The 18,878-nt window shown below is 44.6% G+C and overlaps 1 protein-coding gene across 6 annotated transcripts in view; it reads right to left on the bottom strand.

Annotated features, from left to right (window-relative positions):
* Window positions 1-665: 665 nt before the first annotated feature.
* The window catches only part of STK17B (serine/threonine kinase 17b), a 221,490-nt gene continuing 203,277 nt past the window's right edge, over window positions 666-18,878 (bottom strand). For all 6 annotated transcript variants that reach the window (XM_069615705.1, XM_069615708.1, XM_069615707.1 and 3 more), the window contains one exon: window positions 666-8,971. In XM_069615705.1, coding sequence (XP_069471806.1) covers window positions 8,713-8,971 — 259 coding nt within the window. In that variant the 3' untranslated portion in view covers window positions 666-8,712. The remainder of the gene's footprint in view (window positions 8,972-18,878) is intronic.

The following is an 18,878-nucleotide window of genomic DNA, read 5'->3' on the forward strand; positions in this document are numbered from 1 at the left end:
ATGCGCATTGAAACAATTTTGCTGTATAGTGCGCAAGCCAATAAATAAAACAATGTGAGAGAAAAGGGGACCTCACCCTCTCCAGGAGGTCACTGTCTGCTTCATAGCTCAAATAAACGTTCTCAACACATAGGCTGAAGTGCACGAGGTGCTAGGGGCTGAATTCCTCTCCCTGGACTACACAGCAGCACAAAAAACAAGCATTGGCAATGCCAAGAGTTTGGGCTTTCATGGGGGCCTGGGGTGAAACGATAAAGGTACATTTGTAAGAATGTAATTGGTAGATGACCCACTTTGAGAAATACCTACATTGGGTGCAGTGATTTGGCTAAATACAATATTAAAGAACAGGAAAAACGTGGATCCTTGGCTGCAGTGTCTGTCCACAGCGGAGGCATTTGCTGGTATGCAAACTCGGCCAACTGTCTACTGATCTGGTAATTTATCTGAACAGGGATTGGAGTGGCCAGGTAGAGCAGCAGTGTAAAATGTCAGGTGAAACAATCAAACTATGTGGGCTGTTATCGTGTCGAGCTACATTCCCATGTCTAAAATGTGAACTAATTAATTGGCTAATTCATTTCCTTTTGCTACGCGGCACTGGCACATGGGACCCAAACACAGGAGGAGGAGGGGAGGGTGGTGGGGGGGGGGAGGGAGGGGGGGACCAACTGCCCTCCATTGTACAAATAAGTCACAAACAGTCCTGCAGGGCGGATTGGTGCCAGACTTTGGTCTGCTTATGCCATTCAGATTCACAGAGGCACTATCCTAGGAATTCAAGTCTTGGAATCACTAAGAAATAGGAATTAACGTCTAGGAACCACTAAAGAATTTGAATTTGTTTATCTAGCTCCACTGGAGACACACACAGACACCAACAGATTGCAACGCTTGTACACATTCCCGTCAGTTCAATGAACGCCTAGATGGATTGCCATCCTTGGATTATACATTAAGCCATGACAAAGACCTCTTGGAGGTCGAAACCCGTGTCGGCATTGTTTGTGTAATGACCATAAAAAGGATTTTGTGTTGAGTGAACTATCCTGGTGTGCACTTATTTAGAAACAGCGATTCGGCATATTATTGGCATTTATGACCTTCTCTTTCAATCCAAGAGGTTTATCAATTCACTTGGGAGTTCAGAAGTGCATGATGTAGAGCCTTATTTGTAAAAATGTCAGGTGTGCAAGATGGTTAATATACAGCGTAGGATATGCAAGGGGATATGATGTTCGCTGTCAAAAATGATAAATGATGTGGTCCCATTGTATTCGATACTGGCATTAGTTGTGCTTACATTATTTGTTCCCCTATGAATACTGTTATAAAAACACAGCCATGTTTACTGACTGTCACATGACGTTTACTTAGCTAGGAAGCCACAATTCGAGCAGGTTTATGCAAAACATCAAGCTTACAGCATTTTATAAACACGTTTGTCTGTTGGGAACCAGCTTTAAATAAAATTTAGCCGGCATTGTGGAAAATCGAGAAGGGCAGGGATGGGCAATGAGTTCAGATAAACACGGAAAACCTTCAGCTATTACAGTCAACTACACCATTTATAAGCCCCAATGCACCGACAACTGGGGATCAAGAATGAGCTAACGCACAACGGGCAAATGCAGGGGGCGAGGGGTGTACTTTAATTCTTAATTATGACACCAAGTGTTGCCCTCTGCCCAAGATGTGCTGTAACCCTATAAACCAATACTGCTCACGCTATAGCAGTAAACGGAGTTCACATACACAGTGGAATAAAAACGTTTGCTATTTTTGTTAAGATTTTGTGGCTAAGTTGCCTTGGGAACATCCTGACATAGGGGCTGTTTGCCATTTTAGGACAGTTTGCACTCTGTGGTAGGAGTGACCTGTATATGAGAAATCGGTTCACTGCGCTATGAACCAGATGAAATCAGCTGTTCGTATGAGCTTTTCTATGCAGAACAGAGAGTGCCGAGTCACGCTGTGAAGTACTGCAGCTCTGTCACCAAACCCATCTTCGGTGACAGGGCTGACGTCTCTCGCTGCTGTCCCAGCCCTCGATGGCACATGGTTGGTTCACCCCAGAGTTGGTGCTCTTACATACCAACAGTGGTATCTGGAAGGAGACTCCACCGTTTTAAATAGAAGGGTGAAATACCAACAACAGTTACCAGAGGTTATTGGAGCTTGGAGCCAGACTCCGGCGCGAACATACAGGGGTGTAGTACCAGAGTCTTACTAGAGGTCCTTGTACCAGTCACCAGCTACATCCACATCAAATCAACCAGCAACATTTTTTCGACTCAAGTATTTGCTATCTATCAAATACATTGGAACTGATCAGTGAATTTCTATATATTTCCAAATGCAAGATAGGTTACTAGACACTGAAGTATTTGTTTAGAAAGGCCTGATAATGCCGTTCCTGGTCAGAGAAGAGCAGCAAAGCTGGAGGAGAGGAGACTGCATGATGTGGCCTGATGCAGCAGGCAAGGCTAGAGCGCCGGAGCACCGCAGCAGAAGACGGAAGAGACTGGACTGTGCAAACCAGTCTGGCGTGCCAGCTGCCCAGGGGATGCTGTGCATTGAGGAACCGTGAACAGCTCCTGGGAAGGAGTAGAGGGATGGCAACATTGCAGGGATTGCCAGCATATCGTGTTGAAATCATGCAGCCAGGAAAAGGGGAACATTGCTCCAGCAGATTGAGCATGCTGGAGCCCACGCGCACAGGTACTTCCACTAGGACAGGGGCCACTGAATGAAGGGAAGGTTTGGGCGGGTGAAGGGACGTCGTGCAGGATGCCACTCCCACAAGGATAACTTTCTCGCCCGTGTCCCTGCATCAGTGTCACAGGAGAGTGGTTCATCCGTCAGTTTAAGTCTAAGTGGCTCAAGTGCTATACAAACGAGGAGGCTGGCCAAAATAAAACAGTTTAACTGTAGTGCATTATCATTGGAAGATGGGTTCAAGAGCACTATACTTGATGTCACAATAAACTAGCCCTCATTTCATTGCAAATCAAAACAAGCTCCCAAACTGTAAAATACTTTAGCTATTTTAAACAACAGCTATTTTAAACAATGTATCAATTTATTTGGAAGATACATGGTCTTGTTCCCATTCAAAGATGGCCGCAGGTTTTGGCTCGTTTCCAGAGAGCTTCCTTACAGACCGTCATTCAAAATGGCTGACTCCATGGAAGAGCTCTAATAGTTCCAAGAAGGGTAGGATTAGCTTGGCTAGGGGCATGGATTCAATAAAACAACTGTGTATCCGCCCTCAAATGTCATGTCCACTGAAAAGCATTATAGATCCTCATTCAAAGCCCATATTTGAAGCTCTTCTGTTAAAGCTCTTACTTTAATGACAATAGTTTCGGCTTAAAGAAGCGCTACCTAATATCCCAAACTAAAAAAGACCCAGCTCAAACAGGTCATGTACTTCAAAGGGCTGCAGCAAGGTGCTGTGCTGATGTAAAGCTGTTTGTGAAACAGACATGTTTTGCGTTCTTCCACAATGGATGTGTGGATAGATTTTCATTGTCACAAGAGCTACTTGAGAGCAGGTTTTTATTGTGGTTAGCTAGGACACTTAAATCACTTAATAATCTAGAGGGTTCTTATGGAATACTTTAAAAAGGAGTTCTCCAAGTCATTGTTTCCGTCACTACTATAGCTGTAGCTTCAAAACCTTTAATACTTTCTTTGATTGGTCCTTTTTTATAAGGCGTGCATTTGACACTTCCTCTTCAGGCACTACGGCTGACCACCCATTTGAGTGTTGCCAATTACCAATTGGCACCTGGAAACACCAGTGTATAGGCGCCATACAAATGACCAATAAATATAAGACGATTCTGGCACTGTGAGGGGGGGAAAGAATCACCCAAAGGTGGGGCAGAAGTTCAGGCTGGTGTTCACTTTCATGCCAGAGAGCAACATTCCTCGCCAAACAGACACAGTTGGACATGGCGTCATCCCAAAAGAGGGTACCATGGTGGCCAGAGTGGCTAGAAGAGTGTTTAAAAGCCAGGAGTGAAAATGATCCCAGTATTCAGCGAGTCATCCTATTATATTTAGTATGGAAGGATGTGAAATCACCCATCAACATGATGCTGACCCTGCAAACCCCCCCCCTCCACCCAAGCACACCAACACTCAGTAATATCAATCACGGACATCTGCTCTTTACAAGCCATAAAGAGGGGTCGGGGGGTGGGGAGAGGGGAAGGCCACAGAGAGAGAAGCAGAGATGCAACGAAGCAGGGTGCGAACAAATTGGACAAGGCAATTTGGCAGAGAGGGATCTACAAGCAACCATAGAGGAGCATATCACCCAGCCTCGGTGTTACGGTGGAAAAAACAGACTATAAAAGATAGAATCCATGGACACATTACTTATACGCTTATAAAGACTTGTACAGCACTGTGATTTTAGAACATTTCGTAACACAGAGACCAAACAACTACATGTCAAAAGCTGCATGTCTGCCGTGTACAGAAAACTGCTTCTTAACAAAACACACAAAAAAAAAAAAAACCACAAAATGAAGCACGGCGAGTAAAGGAGAGAGAGCCATCACAAGAAGCTCACATGGAGAACATAGAAAACACAAGGATTATTTTGCTGCTTTGCGACACAAACCATTTGGCGATCCCAGAAAAAAGGAACACAACCTTTTTTTTAATAAAAAATATTTACAAACGTCAATCAGTTCTGCTACAGATGTGGACTGACATTTTCCAACCTGAGGACACAAACTCCGCGATATGGCATTCATCTAAATTGTGCAGCCACATGAACCACTTTGTCTATCAGGAGAGGGTGTCGACCGCCTAGCCTGTGACCATCATTTTGGGCGACAACCGGTAGACCGACTCAAAAAAATCAATAGATGAGCCATAACGTTCTTGACTGACTACAGCCACAATTGATGTTATAGGAAGTGAAAGTAAGCTCACAAAGAGAGCCAGACTAGTACCATCCAGTGCTGCGAGACACCTCCATGCCGCTCAAGTGTCCAAAGAATGGCAGGCTACTGCGCCAGGTACATGGCATAACTAGGCAATAACCATCATGCCATTTAGAGAACTGACAAAGAAAGGATATGCTTTCAGGAGAGCACATGACTATCAAACAGCCTTCACCAAGATCAAAGAACTAGCACGTGCACGTATTCGTGCCGAGCTAGAATCTGACCAGGCTTGCAGCTATGGAGGAAGAGACGATTCACCACAAACTGTCTTGTATGTAAGCAGGGTCCGATCAAGTGTCGAAGCTGAATATTTGCAACCAGCAGGGCCTAAATGTCATCTGGGTGTGCCAATACTGCTATCACTTCCTCAAAGGGAAAAGACCAACACCAATTACAGAGAAACCTACAGTAACAGCCATCTTTAGGAATCTGAAAACCAAAAGCATCTCACCCGCGTAGAGGGAGGGGCCTTTACCTACAGAAATTACTGAGATTAAGCACACATCTGGAAAGGAGAAAAACCCAGCCAATTATGTCGGGGCACCCCTTTAACACACAGAGGACCAGCAAGAAAAGAGGCAAAAAGTACTTAAATGTTGTAATACATTAATGAGTCCCTGAGCTCAGGAAGGCCGACAATGACCCGCCTTTACAAAACCATGACCTCTGGACGTTAGCACAGTACCTTGGATAAGGACACGGAAAAAGTAATATAGCTATGCCCTCAAGCCAGTGGAATGTCTTAAAGATGCAGGCAACCATTAAAAAAAAGGACACCACATCAAACTATTCTCAAAGAGATGTCGCCAAGCCCTCTGCAGGGTACTTTGACAATACTGAAACACCCTTCAGCAAAGTAATGAACTACCTAGCAAAACTGATGATGGGGAGTTATATGAAAAGAAAACAAGAACCCACATAATGCTGAAGGAAAAGCAGGAGATGCTGCAGACAGTAACAGGGAGAGCATATAAAGAAAAGGCCACACAATACGCAGGTGGCAAGAGACATGCGACTGAAGCAAATGTTAATATAGGAAATATGGCCATTGTCAAACAAAGGCAATGCAAGAAGAGATAAAATAAAACAAAAAAACTTAGCGACACAAAAGAAAGGGCAAATATAAAAGACATGGAATCCCGCGAAATGCTAGGCCTTTCAAAAGAGGAAGAAGATCACATGGAAACAGGAGTGGAGGATCAGACATCAAGATCTGAGCAAACTGAAGAGGAACTAGGACACCACAAGATCACACCACCACATGAAGAGAACACAAACGGGGAAAACGAAGGAGCGTGTCCACTGCAAGAATCAGTAAATGAGAAATGGGGGCCCATAGGCAACGTTAAAGAAGAGGATTGTTAATATGGGACGGGTTTGGGGGAAAAACTTTACCTTCATAGAAGGACATAGGTCAGAGATCCTCCAACTCTATGTTGTAGGCAAACAGAGGATTAAAGTGTTGCAGTGTGAAGGTGCTGACTCCAGAGTGATTATTCCAAAACGTCCAACACAGGTGTGAACAGTGATTGGGATGAGGGGAATAGGCGGGCTTGGCCAGCTCAGTTTTAAAGTATTTATCGACATGCACTTGCTTGCAAGTGTTAGGCTAATACTTTTCTAGGACCATGGCGAATACACAAGTTGCACAGTACAGGCTCAAGGGGAGCAGCATGTACTGGCAGTGATGAGCCTCAAGTACAGATACGTCTAGTGGCCCTGCTAGACTGGCTTGAGAAGGAATGATGTTAGAGCTCCCATGGAGACTTGGGAGTCTGGCCAGGATAACAATCTCAACTGCTACAAATGGCTTTGGAAAAGCCACCAGCCATCTTAGAGGTGGCCACTTTGTGATGAGGGACAACTGGAAACTTTGTGCTTGGTCATGATTTTAAGATCACTACTACATAGTGTACAGGAACAGTGGACAACTACGATCTACTGGATATGGGAAAGGAACATTCTAAATCGACGCAAGTTAACATGCTTCACCAATGTTCCCTGTAAGGCAAGTAAACATTCTGGGGCTTCTATTTGGACTTTGTTGAGCCTTGGAACGACCATCTGCTTGAAGATTTTTCGAGTCTAGTTATGGATGACTGAAAAAGGAACAGAGGGATAGGACTGATGCTGCCGTTCCTTCACTTCCCCTTCCTAGAGCAAATGGCGTTAAGTGGAATTTGGAGTTTGGGCTAACAATATACCCATCACTAGAGAAAGGATGACCGGCTCATTTACTGGACGTACAGCGGTACATGAATGGTTGAGAAGAACTCCCTATGTCTACGAGAACAGCTTGCTTCAGTCTCACAGTGACCAGGGCCAGAGCAATGACCCCATGGCGACCTGCGGAGTAATGCACTATTGCAGGGAGGGGTTTACGGGTGCAAGGGTGAATTTGATCGATTCTGGAGAAATGGGCATAAGGTGGAGTTCTCGGATGTGCCATCTTCCTTAAGGCCACACAGAGCGGCAGACTCTGGAAGCTGGAAATTTGGGATTTTATGGCATGAGTGATTGAGAAGCTATGGTTGAGGATCAGAAAGAGGTGGACAGAAGAATGGGGGCCCTTCACCAGCCACACTCTAATCCGTGAAAACTCCTAGCCATATGGCAGTTATCTAGATGTTCTCTAAGAGAAGAAAACCGATACTTCTATTCAGTGGAAAAAACTGAACTAACAAGAGTCTAAAGAGAAGCATGGGTCCTCTCCGAATAGGAGGAAACGCATATGAACCATTCTTATCACTCACTGGCCTTGACAATTAGTCAAAAGTCCAGAGCAAAGGTGCCAATATTATGCTTTTCAGCAACAGATTTGTTGCAGTAGAGAATTGGGGGCACAGAATGGGAACACCAGCCCTACTGTAGCCATGAAATATCACTGCTCTTATAGGATAATGAAGCTAGATTGGATAAAGGACAGCCTTGAATCCAATAAAATGCATCCGGACAGTGAAATATGCTGGTACAGTTACAACATAACGACAGGGGTGGGATAGATAACCCAAGGACAGATTCCAGAGAATAACTCGCCCCTTCGTTACCGCTTTGGGAAGTTAGAAACACATTACCATGCATGAATAGAGGTCAAAATGCAAACAAACAGGGCGCAGACCAATTCAAACCGCATACACCCAGGAGGAGGCTTTAGTTTTCATACTCTAGGAATGAAGTAGCAGCAGCACAACGTCTCTGCCCCCACGTGTGTACGGAAGACCGCAACTCATGCCGACTGTTTAATTTGTGTTGTGGCTTAATTGAAGATGTGGGCATGCTACAGAGTGTGCAAACCGCACAGCAGATGTTATAATAATTTTTGTATTGGTGCAACATCATCATAAAATGAATAAGGTTATTTTCATAGCTGTGCGATCGGGTCACTGCATATTCCAATATATGCTGGGTACATTTGGAACATATTTTTTCAATTTTATTTTTAACAAGGCTACATTTACGAACATGTAAAAAGTACCTAAAAAACAGACTTCTTCATTTTTCTTTTGGTCTATTAAAATATTAAGCTTGAACATTGCTTCCTTCTTTTCTCCTTCGACATTTAATTAAAAGTGCAAATAGTTTCATACCACAAAAATATATTCTCTCAGGTCAAAAGTGCATTTTCCAGCTTAAACCCATGATTGTATAAAAGAAAATGTCATAAATGTGAACCTTTGGAATGGACTAGAAATCCAACCTCCACTCTTGTATCCGAACAGAGGGACTTTTCTTTTTTATAAATCTGTCAAAAGCATGGCGTGTGTTGACATAAATAATCGAACCGAAATCTCTTGCAGGCTATGCTGCTGTCGTCGGGAATGTTCTCCTTGTCTTCGAAGGTGGTGAACACGTCATTACAGCAGAGGATGGGCTTGGGTTCTTCGGATTTGGGCATTTGCTCGTCAGACTGAACCGTCCTATCGCCACTCGTATACATTGGGGATGGTGGTTCTCCTTGCTGGAGCCAAGGGTGCGAGAGGCAGGCTTCTGTGGTTGCTCGGTCCCTGTATTGGGAAACACATTAATAGGTGGTTACTAGTTTTGTAGAGTCACCAGGTTCATTTCATTATAACACATCCGAAAGTTGAAATGTTTTATGCAACATTAATGAAACCCATTTGACCAGGCCATGAAACATATGTTGCATTTGTTAAGGTTCTTATACGTAATTCCAGAGTGTCTCCTAAAAATACCAGTAGGGTGTAAAGTATTTATTGTAGAATAAAGGATTCCTTTTCAAATGCAAATTACTTGCATAGGATACGTTTAAAGATGGCGGAGGCGATCCCTGGGTGAGATGCCTTTGCAATATGCAATGGTAATGGCATGAGAGTATAGCAGGTGATCGAGGGATCGTTACATGAAACAGACTGTGGACAGAGACTAGGGAGCAGATATACATAAATGGCCTAGTAGCATAATCTAAGCATATTGATGACAAAGTGTGGCATTATCGGGAGAGGTATGGTGGAAGTATTTTTAGGACAGGCAGACCGTAGGTAGGAGGCATCCCTTAACAGGTAGCCAGTCGAGTGCGAGTCTGATTTTTGAAAAATCCACTGATACGTTTGAAGGTGGATGGGGTGGGTTGGGGATAAGTAGCGAGGAGCAGGAGAACACACAGTTGGAGGTTGGAAAGGTTGTGAAGCGAAGGATCACAGTTTGAGAGGGAAATAAAAGAAATACAGTCAGCAAGGTATTGGGAGGGAGAAGGAAACAATCGATAAATTGGAAGACAAAGAGGAGAAACTTGGAGATGGACTATGCATGGAGAGCCAGCCAGCCTGGGGTCACTCCATAGCAGTGGGTGGATCTGGGGAGGTTGTACAGAGTGCAGGTGGCAAAGTTAAGAACCTGTTCAGAGAAGGAGTAGAGGGAAAGGCCAGGGAGTAGGTTCAAAAAGTTTACTGAGCACCAGGGTTGAGATCAGATTGTTATCAAACTGATGCGTGAAGTGTGCGCGGTCCTTCCGTATACTGAACCTAGTAGCAGTGGTCATGATGAACAGCTTTAGTCTAAGAGCAGTTTCAAGAATGACCCTCAATGTTCGCATTAGAAGCAGGGTGGAGGAGGACTTTCCTCTTGGCTGAGCTCCGCATCAGGCAGTTACAAGCAATCCAGTTTCTGATAATGGGAAGACAGCTGATGAGGGAGGGGATGGGAAAAAGGAATCTCCCCAGTAAAGGTAAAGTATTGAAAGTAAAAGGATGCAATACGTTTTCCCAAGAATGAGGTGCAAAGGTTGAAGGGAAGTAGGCAGATGACTGATCTTCGAGAGACACACACTGGAAGAGGTGTGAGGGGGGGATGTGTGGAGTTTCATGACATGGAGGATAGGTCAGAGAGGTAGGGGGCCACTTAGTTCTTAAAGCAAAGTTAAGAGGAGGATTGCAGAAAGGAGGAATGGTCATTGTGTCAAAGGCTGCATGCACAGAGGTCAGGTAGATGAGAATGCAAAGCGTGTGGTGGTCAGAGCCATGTGGCAAACTTACTTGAAAAGCTGATTGGAGGGCGGGGTGGGTGGAGAGGGGGGGGATCACGGAGCGTGTACCTCAAGGTAGTTGACAATGTGGAAAAAGGCATTTTTTCACATTTAAATAGAATTGTGAACATTAGCCTGCGCCGGACCCAGACAGAATTGTGAATGTTAGCAAGTACCACACTTGGATAATTGACCAGGTCACGACCTCGCCGGAATATTGAAGACGGGTTGATTGTAGGGGACATAGCAAAATCATTCATACCATTTTGGGGCCAGGCGATAAACTCCTATAACATAAGACTACTGTCTAGAATATTGGAAGAGACAATAAATGGAACCACTGACATTTTATATAATATGACTCTTGAGGAAAAAGGAATTAGATTGATGTCACTGCAAAACAGAATGGCCCTTGATATAATCTTAGTTGATCGCGGCGGTGTTTGCAAAATCGTGGGATCAGCGTGTTGCGTATTTGTAAGTGACTCCTCCCCCACGATTTTCAAAGCGATAAGAAAATTGCATGCATTAAGCTCTGACCTTCACCCTCCTGAGAGTGGTTGGGAGTTGAATATAAGCTCCTGGTTCTGGGAAGTGTTACAGTCCTGGGGATGGAAGCTATTTGCAATCTTAATAGCAATTTTAGGAATATTCATGACGTGTTGTTGTTGCATACATTGTCTCCGCATAGTACGCACTGAAATTAGGGAGGAATGTGTTCAAATGGTAGAACGAAAACCCATTACTAGACCAAATACCCACAATGATAATGAATCCAAAACAATTAAAGAATTCATGGCAATTAATATCGATGATGAAAAAGAGGAATCTGAGAGCGTATATGAGTCAGAGTGCGAATCAGATTCCGAGCCTGATCTAAACACTTAGTCGGAGGAAGATGCAATGTATGGATGAGGCGTTTGGCATACGGCCAAGAGAAGAGTTTGTCAGTCTAGAAAAGTAGACAACCCTCGAACAGAAGGCTTATGTAGGATAATTGGTTGGCCGAAGACCAACCGCCTCATTTGAAGTATAAAGAATATATGCTCATTACGTAGCTATTAGTTCAACTAGCGTGTGGCCATTTTAAGGTAACCAGAATCGCCATTTTGTTTTTTCAATGTTTCTCTTTAACATCGCCACTTTTGCCTCATGTAAAACTGCTTTGCTGTAGAATATTATTTCGCTTCAATGGTCCAAGGTTATTAAAGACATGTTGAAACATTGAACGAGGAGCCAGACAGAAAAGCCCGTTTTCCTCCTTCACATAACCTTGGAAGCAGGGAGCAAGGCATTCTTATCAGTACACGGATGCCAGTGAGTCTCCTTGAAAGAATAGCAATGTACGAAACTAATATTAAAGGTTTGAATTATGTTCTTTATGGCCCCCGTTCTGAGCGTTGTGAGCCCCCGGAGAGCAAGCTGACCTCTAGAGTGTGAATCGAAACCAGGAGATAGTAAGGCCTGGAATGTGCCGGTCCCCCTACGCGCAGCTTGTCCATGAAAACAGAAGCGCTGTGTTCTCACAAATAAATAAGTGTCTGTAAATTCGAGGTTGCAAACTGTTACTAAATATGGTGATCTAAAGTGTCATATTCGTCACCATGGTCAATCATCGCCTCCACTTCAAAGGGAATGAATTAGGGGCATGATTGAATGGGTCATTACTGATTGTAAGATGCTCATTTTGTATATATGTAACTGATGTACGATTTTCGCTCTCTTGCGTCCCCCGAGGTCTGTTAGACACACGTCGTGGGGCAGGGGACCATTTGGCCAACTGGGACTATTTGTTTTTGCAATAAACCCTAGATTTTGGGAATACAACCTTGTGTCTGACATATCAGTTCGTGTGTGGCGATTGTGCCTTGTTTCCACATCCGAGGGTCCCTCAGGGGCCCCTTCAGGATAAGATTCTGAACAATAGCCTGCGTCACAACTAGATATGATTGTGAATGTCGGCCACATAGATAGAATAGCGATTGTTACCCAGTACCACGTCTAGACTGCATTGGGAATACTATCAAGGCCAGATTTAGATAGAATTCTGAATACTAGCTTGCTTCACATATAGACAGGATTTTGAAGGTGGGCCAGTGCCACATTTGGACACGATTGGGAGTGTTGGTGGGCGTCATATATGAAAAGGATTGTGAATGTTGACCAGTGCCGGATCTAGATAGAAATGCAGAGATATTCACGCACCACATCTAGAAAGAACGTGGAAATTGAACACATCACTTCTAGACAGCGATGCCAATAACCACCCGACTAACAATTTCACCCCTCTGCATAAATCTCTCAAACGCTAACCAAACACCACCACAACCCTATAGCACAACAAACCGCACAAACTTCACTACACCGAAACAATACAAACCACACAGACTTGCACATCATCACACTACGGCTACCGACCGGAAAGCCCCCCAAGCCAGGCGAACAGTGTTAACCGGGCTGAGGCGGCCAACAGCACATCACTGATCTCTTGCACTTTTCCTGCTCGCTGACACTAACTCAACCCCTTTCCCTTTTCAGAGCCGCCAGAGTGACAGGGGACAATTCCGGAGGCGATAGTGAGCGATACAAATATCCTTTAACATTAACTGACCAAACCTCCCCCTTTAGAGCAGTTGGAGCGCCTTGAGACCATGCAAATACTGAATAATTCACTTCTAAAGTTTCTCTCCTATGTTCTTCTTTCTAACACTCTTCTACTTCTCCAATCCTTTTCACTCTTACATCCTCCAATCAGTCCACTTTCATGTCACTTTCTTCCTTCTCTCTGGTCACCCTACGGCTTCCCCTCTTGATCCTATCCCCCAACTCTCTTGATCTACGCATCAATAACTCCTTATCTTACTTCTCTATCTTTCCTGATCTTCTACTTCCTTACCCCAAACACACAACTTTTATTATAAAGAAATCTGCACTGGACCCTTTTTTCCTCTATAGTTTTCCCCATCTCCCTTCTGCCCATTTTTGCTAAACTCCTTGAAATAGTACTTTACAGAGCCTCCTTCTACCTTAATAATTTTCATGTGCTACACCCAGCGGTTCAATCTAGATTTCGCCTGGCACACTGTACTGAAATTGCTCTGCCTGATGTTTTTAACTTTCTCCTCTCTACCCAACACAACAAGTTTTCATCTATTCTTATTCTCTTGTAGCTCTCTGTCCATTGGATAATGTAGATCACCCTACACTGCTCTGCGCTCTCGCCTCCCTTGGCTTCTCTGGTTCAGTTTTTCAATGGTTTCAGTCTTTTCTTTCCAATTCGCACATTTGGTTTCCTGGGCTAGTCATACTTTTGCTTCTTGTCCTCTTCTTTACAGTGTTCTCAAAGGTTCAGTTCTTGGCCTTTTACTTCTCTCCATCTACCATATTCCACTATCTGCACTGGAGTTCTTTAATCGTTTGTCACTTTTATACTATTTGCTAACTATTCACAGATCTTTTTCTCCTTTTCTTCTCAGATTCTTTACGTTCTACAGTCTTAGCCTGTCTCTCCGCTGTTCAATCATTGATGTCTTCTCAACCTTTCAAAAAACAAAATTATTTTCTTTCCTCCTTCTTCGCCTGCCCCGATGTCCCTCACCTGGACTTTCTTTTCTTGAGTTTTTCCTTTCCTTTTCATCCTGGGCACAATCTTGGGGTCACTTTTGACCCATTTCTCTTCACAACTCTGCTACTGCTCATATCTTCTGCTACCACTTTAATATTTGTCATACATTATTTTGTTATCTTTTCACGCCACTAAACGTCTTCTCTTCTATATTTTCTCGACTGGACTACTACTCATCTCTTTTAGTCGTCCTCCCCCACTTCCCACCTTATTCCATTTCACTTGGCCTTCTATCAGTCTTCACTTTTACTTAACACCCATCTTCTTTTTCCGCTCGACTCATCTTCCTTTCAATTTCCTCTTTATTGCCTTTAAATGTTATCACAGTCTATTCTCTTGTCTCCCTCAATTTCCCATTGACTTCTCAGCTCACAAGATCTACATCTCCTTTTGGTCCCTAAACCCCCTCCTTGCTTTTGTTTAGTTTTCCACCTTGCTTCTAAATGTTCTACTGCCCGATGTTAGCTCCTGTCATGATTCCTGCCCCTCATGACCCCAGCCCTCCAAGAGGTCAGGCTGGAGCCAGGCCACGATCAACTACATGGCCCTCAAGGGCCTCTCCATCCCTCCAAAGACCTACTTGGAGTCAGATTTGGCACTTGTGGCACAGGCTCACTCACTCCCAGAGGATAACATTGGGGATTGGACTTTTAGTGCATTGATGGGGACAAGATGGATGCCCAAACATATTTCGGTTCCCAGAACTGCATGTGCGGTCTAGTCTTTTGGGTGTGGTTCAGCCCAGAGGCACCTGGGATACCCAGAGACTATTTAAGCCACACCCAAGCTGAGAAACATGCTTTGCGTTTTCTGCACCTGCAGTGTGACACTCACAGTGTTCGGATTGGTCTCCAGTAGGCCTGCATCTTTCTTCTGCGCTCAGCTCCTGCAAGAACACCGTTAGGAACAGCCTTACCTTGCAGCGCTTCTGGCCATCAGTCATCGGCTCCTTCTGTTCTGCGGGCATCTTCGGCGGTGTCATTCGTGTCCCGGCACGCCGCTTCCTAAGGAAAAGGGAAAAGAACAGAAAAAAGGCATTAGTAAGCATTCTGCAAATCTTCGCTTATTTTTAAATACTGTACGAGCTTCAAACGCTTACCAGAATCCCAGCCGCTCTGGGGGAACTCTGTCTCCGGAACTTCTCATCCATCTGCAAGAGGGAAAAGACACACCAGGTTACTGTGGAAACATCTAGAGGCGCCGCATACCGCGCTTACCCACCGCATTTGTTCTTCATAACCAGCATCCACGCTGAAAACGTCGCGGCACCTAAAAGACACAGAAAAAGAACTCAGTTCAATGCAAATACGAAAAGGGGTGCATCGTGCATCACGCTCTCACTCACCTTCAGTGCTACTCATCTCAGCAGCATGCCGCCATCCCCGGACGCCGGCCATCATCTAGGAAGGAAAGGAACGAAGTTAGAGAACTGTTCAAAAGACTCATACTTACCTGTCGGACTCTTGCCAGTGAAGTAACTAGGCAGCAACGAGCCTGCATCAATCAACGCGCCCCTGCGCTGAAGGCTGGATGGAGAGCACACTATCCAAGAAAACAAGGTGAGCTGTGGATCAAACGGAAGGAATGGACCCCGGGCAAGAAGGGGTTCAGGCACACAGACAATAGGGAGTTAAACTCTACCAATCCTGTGTTTCAGGCCCAGTCTCCAGTCGAATAGCCTCCAGGAAAGGTTCGAGGTCGTAAGAGGTCAGAACAGGCTGAGCGACGTCCCCGTGGATACCAGGTGAGCGTTACAGCTCCTCCCCTTTTCTCCTTATTTTTCGTGCCTGGTTAAAAGATCATCTTTCCTCCCGGTTACCTACACTTGCCTTTCATTCAGTGAATACTGTATTCACACCAGTTTCTGATTGATGTATTTTGTTTTGAAAAGGTCTGTATCGTGCTTTATACATTCTAATAGATATCAGTGGTGTGCGGTACAAATACCAAGAATGTAAAAAAGTAGGGTTTGGACTTAGTAAACGCCATAATGGCGCAATTCAGGCCAAAGGAAGACATTTGGACATAGAATGTTGACCTCACATTGTGACCCTCAGCCATATCTTTGTTCCTTCCTGATGGCATTGTAAAAGTTGAAAGGTTCCAATGGGAGGAAAAGACTTAGAAATTACAAGTCTAGAATGGATGTTATGTGCATGATCATCTGTGGAAAAAAGAAGCATTGGGAATAAAATAATCAGACTCTCAGATGTTCCACAGCTTCCTCGATGGCACCTACAAAGATGTTTCTGAAGCTCTAGGAGGAGTTCTAAAGGTACACTTCCATGAAATTGAGGTGATTCCAGTAGACTTGGTGGAAGCCTCAGACTAACTCCTTCAAACAATGTCCAACACCCAATATTCTTGTCTGATCTCTTCTCATCATTGGAGAAACTGGCATACATGGGACCGGTGAGATTTTCTGAAGCATGGGTATTTCAGGAGCTGGACCCCGAAGAGTATCCATCGTAACATTTGTCCAGCTCAACCAAAGCCCTGGGCGCATACTTGTTTTTGGACTGGAATTGCTTCTTTTTAGTGGAGACACCTGACAAAAGTGTACGCAATATGTAGAGGCCTCAGCTGAGTAACAAGAGGAACTCAAAAGTCTGGAGACTCAGCAAATTCACTGCTGCAAAACCTAGTCAGCATTTGGGTCGAAGGAAGCATCTTGCCACCATAATGCAAATCGATAATCTAATTTCGTCAGACATGCAGCAAAAGGTTAACGTAATACTTGCCACCCCTTGGGGGATTTCCTTCCAAATTGTTAAATCCTGCAAGAAGACCTCCTTTGCCAGGTTAGAACAGACAGAAAATTCCTCTGCAGCATCCACAGGCAGCAGTTCTGCAAATGTGTCCAGCTTTGAATAGCAGGATAAAATGCAGGTAATCTGACTAAGAGCCAAAACAGAGCCGTGGAACCACTTCTTTCTGGAAACATCTTAAGTGTTATTCTACCTATCCAAGGAGGTGGATGCCGGGGAAGCATGGAACCTTCCCTCAAGCCAAGGAGACCACAGCAGACTCGGATAAAGGTGCCAAGATCACCACTAGGTCTTCATTAAAAAAAGTAGGCACTTAGGAAGAGCAGATACTGAAAAAGATCTCTTCCACAGTCGAGCTCATATATCACTCATGAGCCTTCCTGCTTGGAGGACTCCAACAGGATGAAGGACGGACTGGCAGAGTAACTAGTTCCAGAGGCTGAATTGGGGCAGGAAGGACTCTGTCCCGGGGCTGATCAGGCAAAATTCAAGGAACTAGTCCGAATTCAAAACGTCTTGTTGCTGGTCTGATTCTGTCAAAGGAAGAGGTCTAGACACCCATCTCTTCCTCAGATGAAAAACAAAAAAGGACACTGGAGAGCAGGTGTAGTCCACTGAAAGTGGACATTGACTGAGCGAGGTTGCAGGTTGGTCATGTCAACTGTAACCAAAAGTAATGCAGGCTGCTGCTGAATGTTAAGATCATGGGCCAGAGAGCGGGGAAGGTCTTCAGAAGGGGATTGATCGTCTCCTCAGAAATCTCAATCTCAGAATCCTACAGTCACTCCAGATCAGCCAGAAAAACCTCCTCTGGTACTGGGCCCAAAGTAGAAGCTGAACCATCCGAGAGAAGGCACTGCGATTCTTGGACTCTCCCTTGTCTTTGTGGTGTCTTCCAGAGAGAAGGACTCTGGTTCTAGAGCACCAGGCCGGGTACCAAGTTGTGCTCCATCTAGCTACTCCACTGCTTGTCGGGAGCTTTAATCGGGGAGGATGGAGCCATTAAAAAAGGTGGCAGACAAGGGTTCTTGTATGATGCCAGAGCTTCTAGTGCAAAAGAACTGGGTTAAAGTGAACGAGCAGTAGTCAAAGCCCCAAGGATGACCAATGGTACCACCTCTGCCAGTTCGGGAGTCAACCAGAGCTTGATCAACCTCAAGGTTGACGTAACCTGAGCAGGAGGTGCTAATGCACCTTTGGCACTGTAATAACCAAGCCCAGGTGGGGAAAGGGTGCTTGCCTGCAAGAGCCGTTGGTGCTACTCCAATCACATTGGTAGGTCTGGAGATTGCGTGTGTGCCAGAAGGGCCAAAAATGGGAATCCGCATTCTGATGGGTTGGTGAGCGGGGCTATTTCCGGCCTGAAACAGACAAACCCTTCACCATCCACACCCTGCAAGGTACAGACACCAGCTTTACCTTGGTCTAATGGTTGCTAGTTCAAATTCGATAAAGTACAATCAAAACTTGACACTGTATGTATCTTCAACTAAGGTTTTACTTCAGCTTCCTTACAAGAGATAGCCCAAATAATAAAGGAATAATAACGTTTGTAAACAAGGCTAAATAAGATATATTCTCCACCAAGTGGACACCCTCTCCCACCTCCACCAAAGGGTTCTTACAACAGTTCAAAAGGGCCTGTCCTCAAGAGGCCCGATGCTCAACTGTCACCAGATTCCAAAGGTTGTCAGAACAGCAATGGTTCTTCTTGCTCCCTATGAACATTCTCTTTATGTCAGTCACCTAACTTGCCCACCCCACTTCTGCTTGGCAAACTGCTTATAACGTTGGCTTATCTTTAATAAACATTTTCAATTAGAACGCCTCTTTCCAGGTCTATACCTGGCACCCATCACAGGCTCTGCAACTAGGTCCAGGACCATTGGTTCCTGGTTGTGTGGAATATTGATGTTGGATTGTGAGGAATTGCCAACTAGCAAGGGTGTACAAGCCATGGCTTTTTTTTGATTTTTTATTAATACAATGATGTGGGTAATTCCATCTCTGAAAGGGCAATCTGGTGATCAGATTCC

Source organism: Ambystoma mexicanum, chromosome 9 (assembly GCF_040938575.1).
Source record: "Ambystoma mexicanum isolate Mex_15411 chromosome 9, UKY_AmexF1_1, whole genome shotgun sequence".
Taxonomy (NCBI): Eukaryota; Metazoa; Chordata; class Amphibia; order Caudata; family Ambystomatidae; genus Ambystoma; species Ambystoma mexicanum.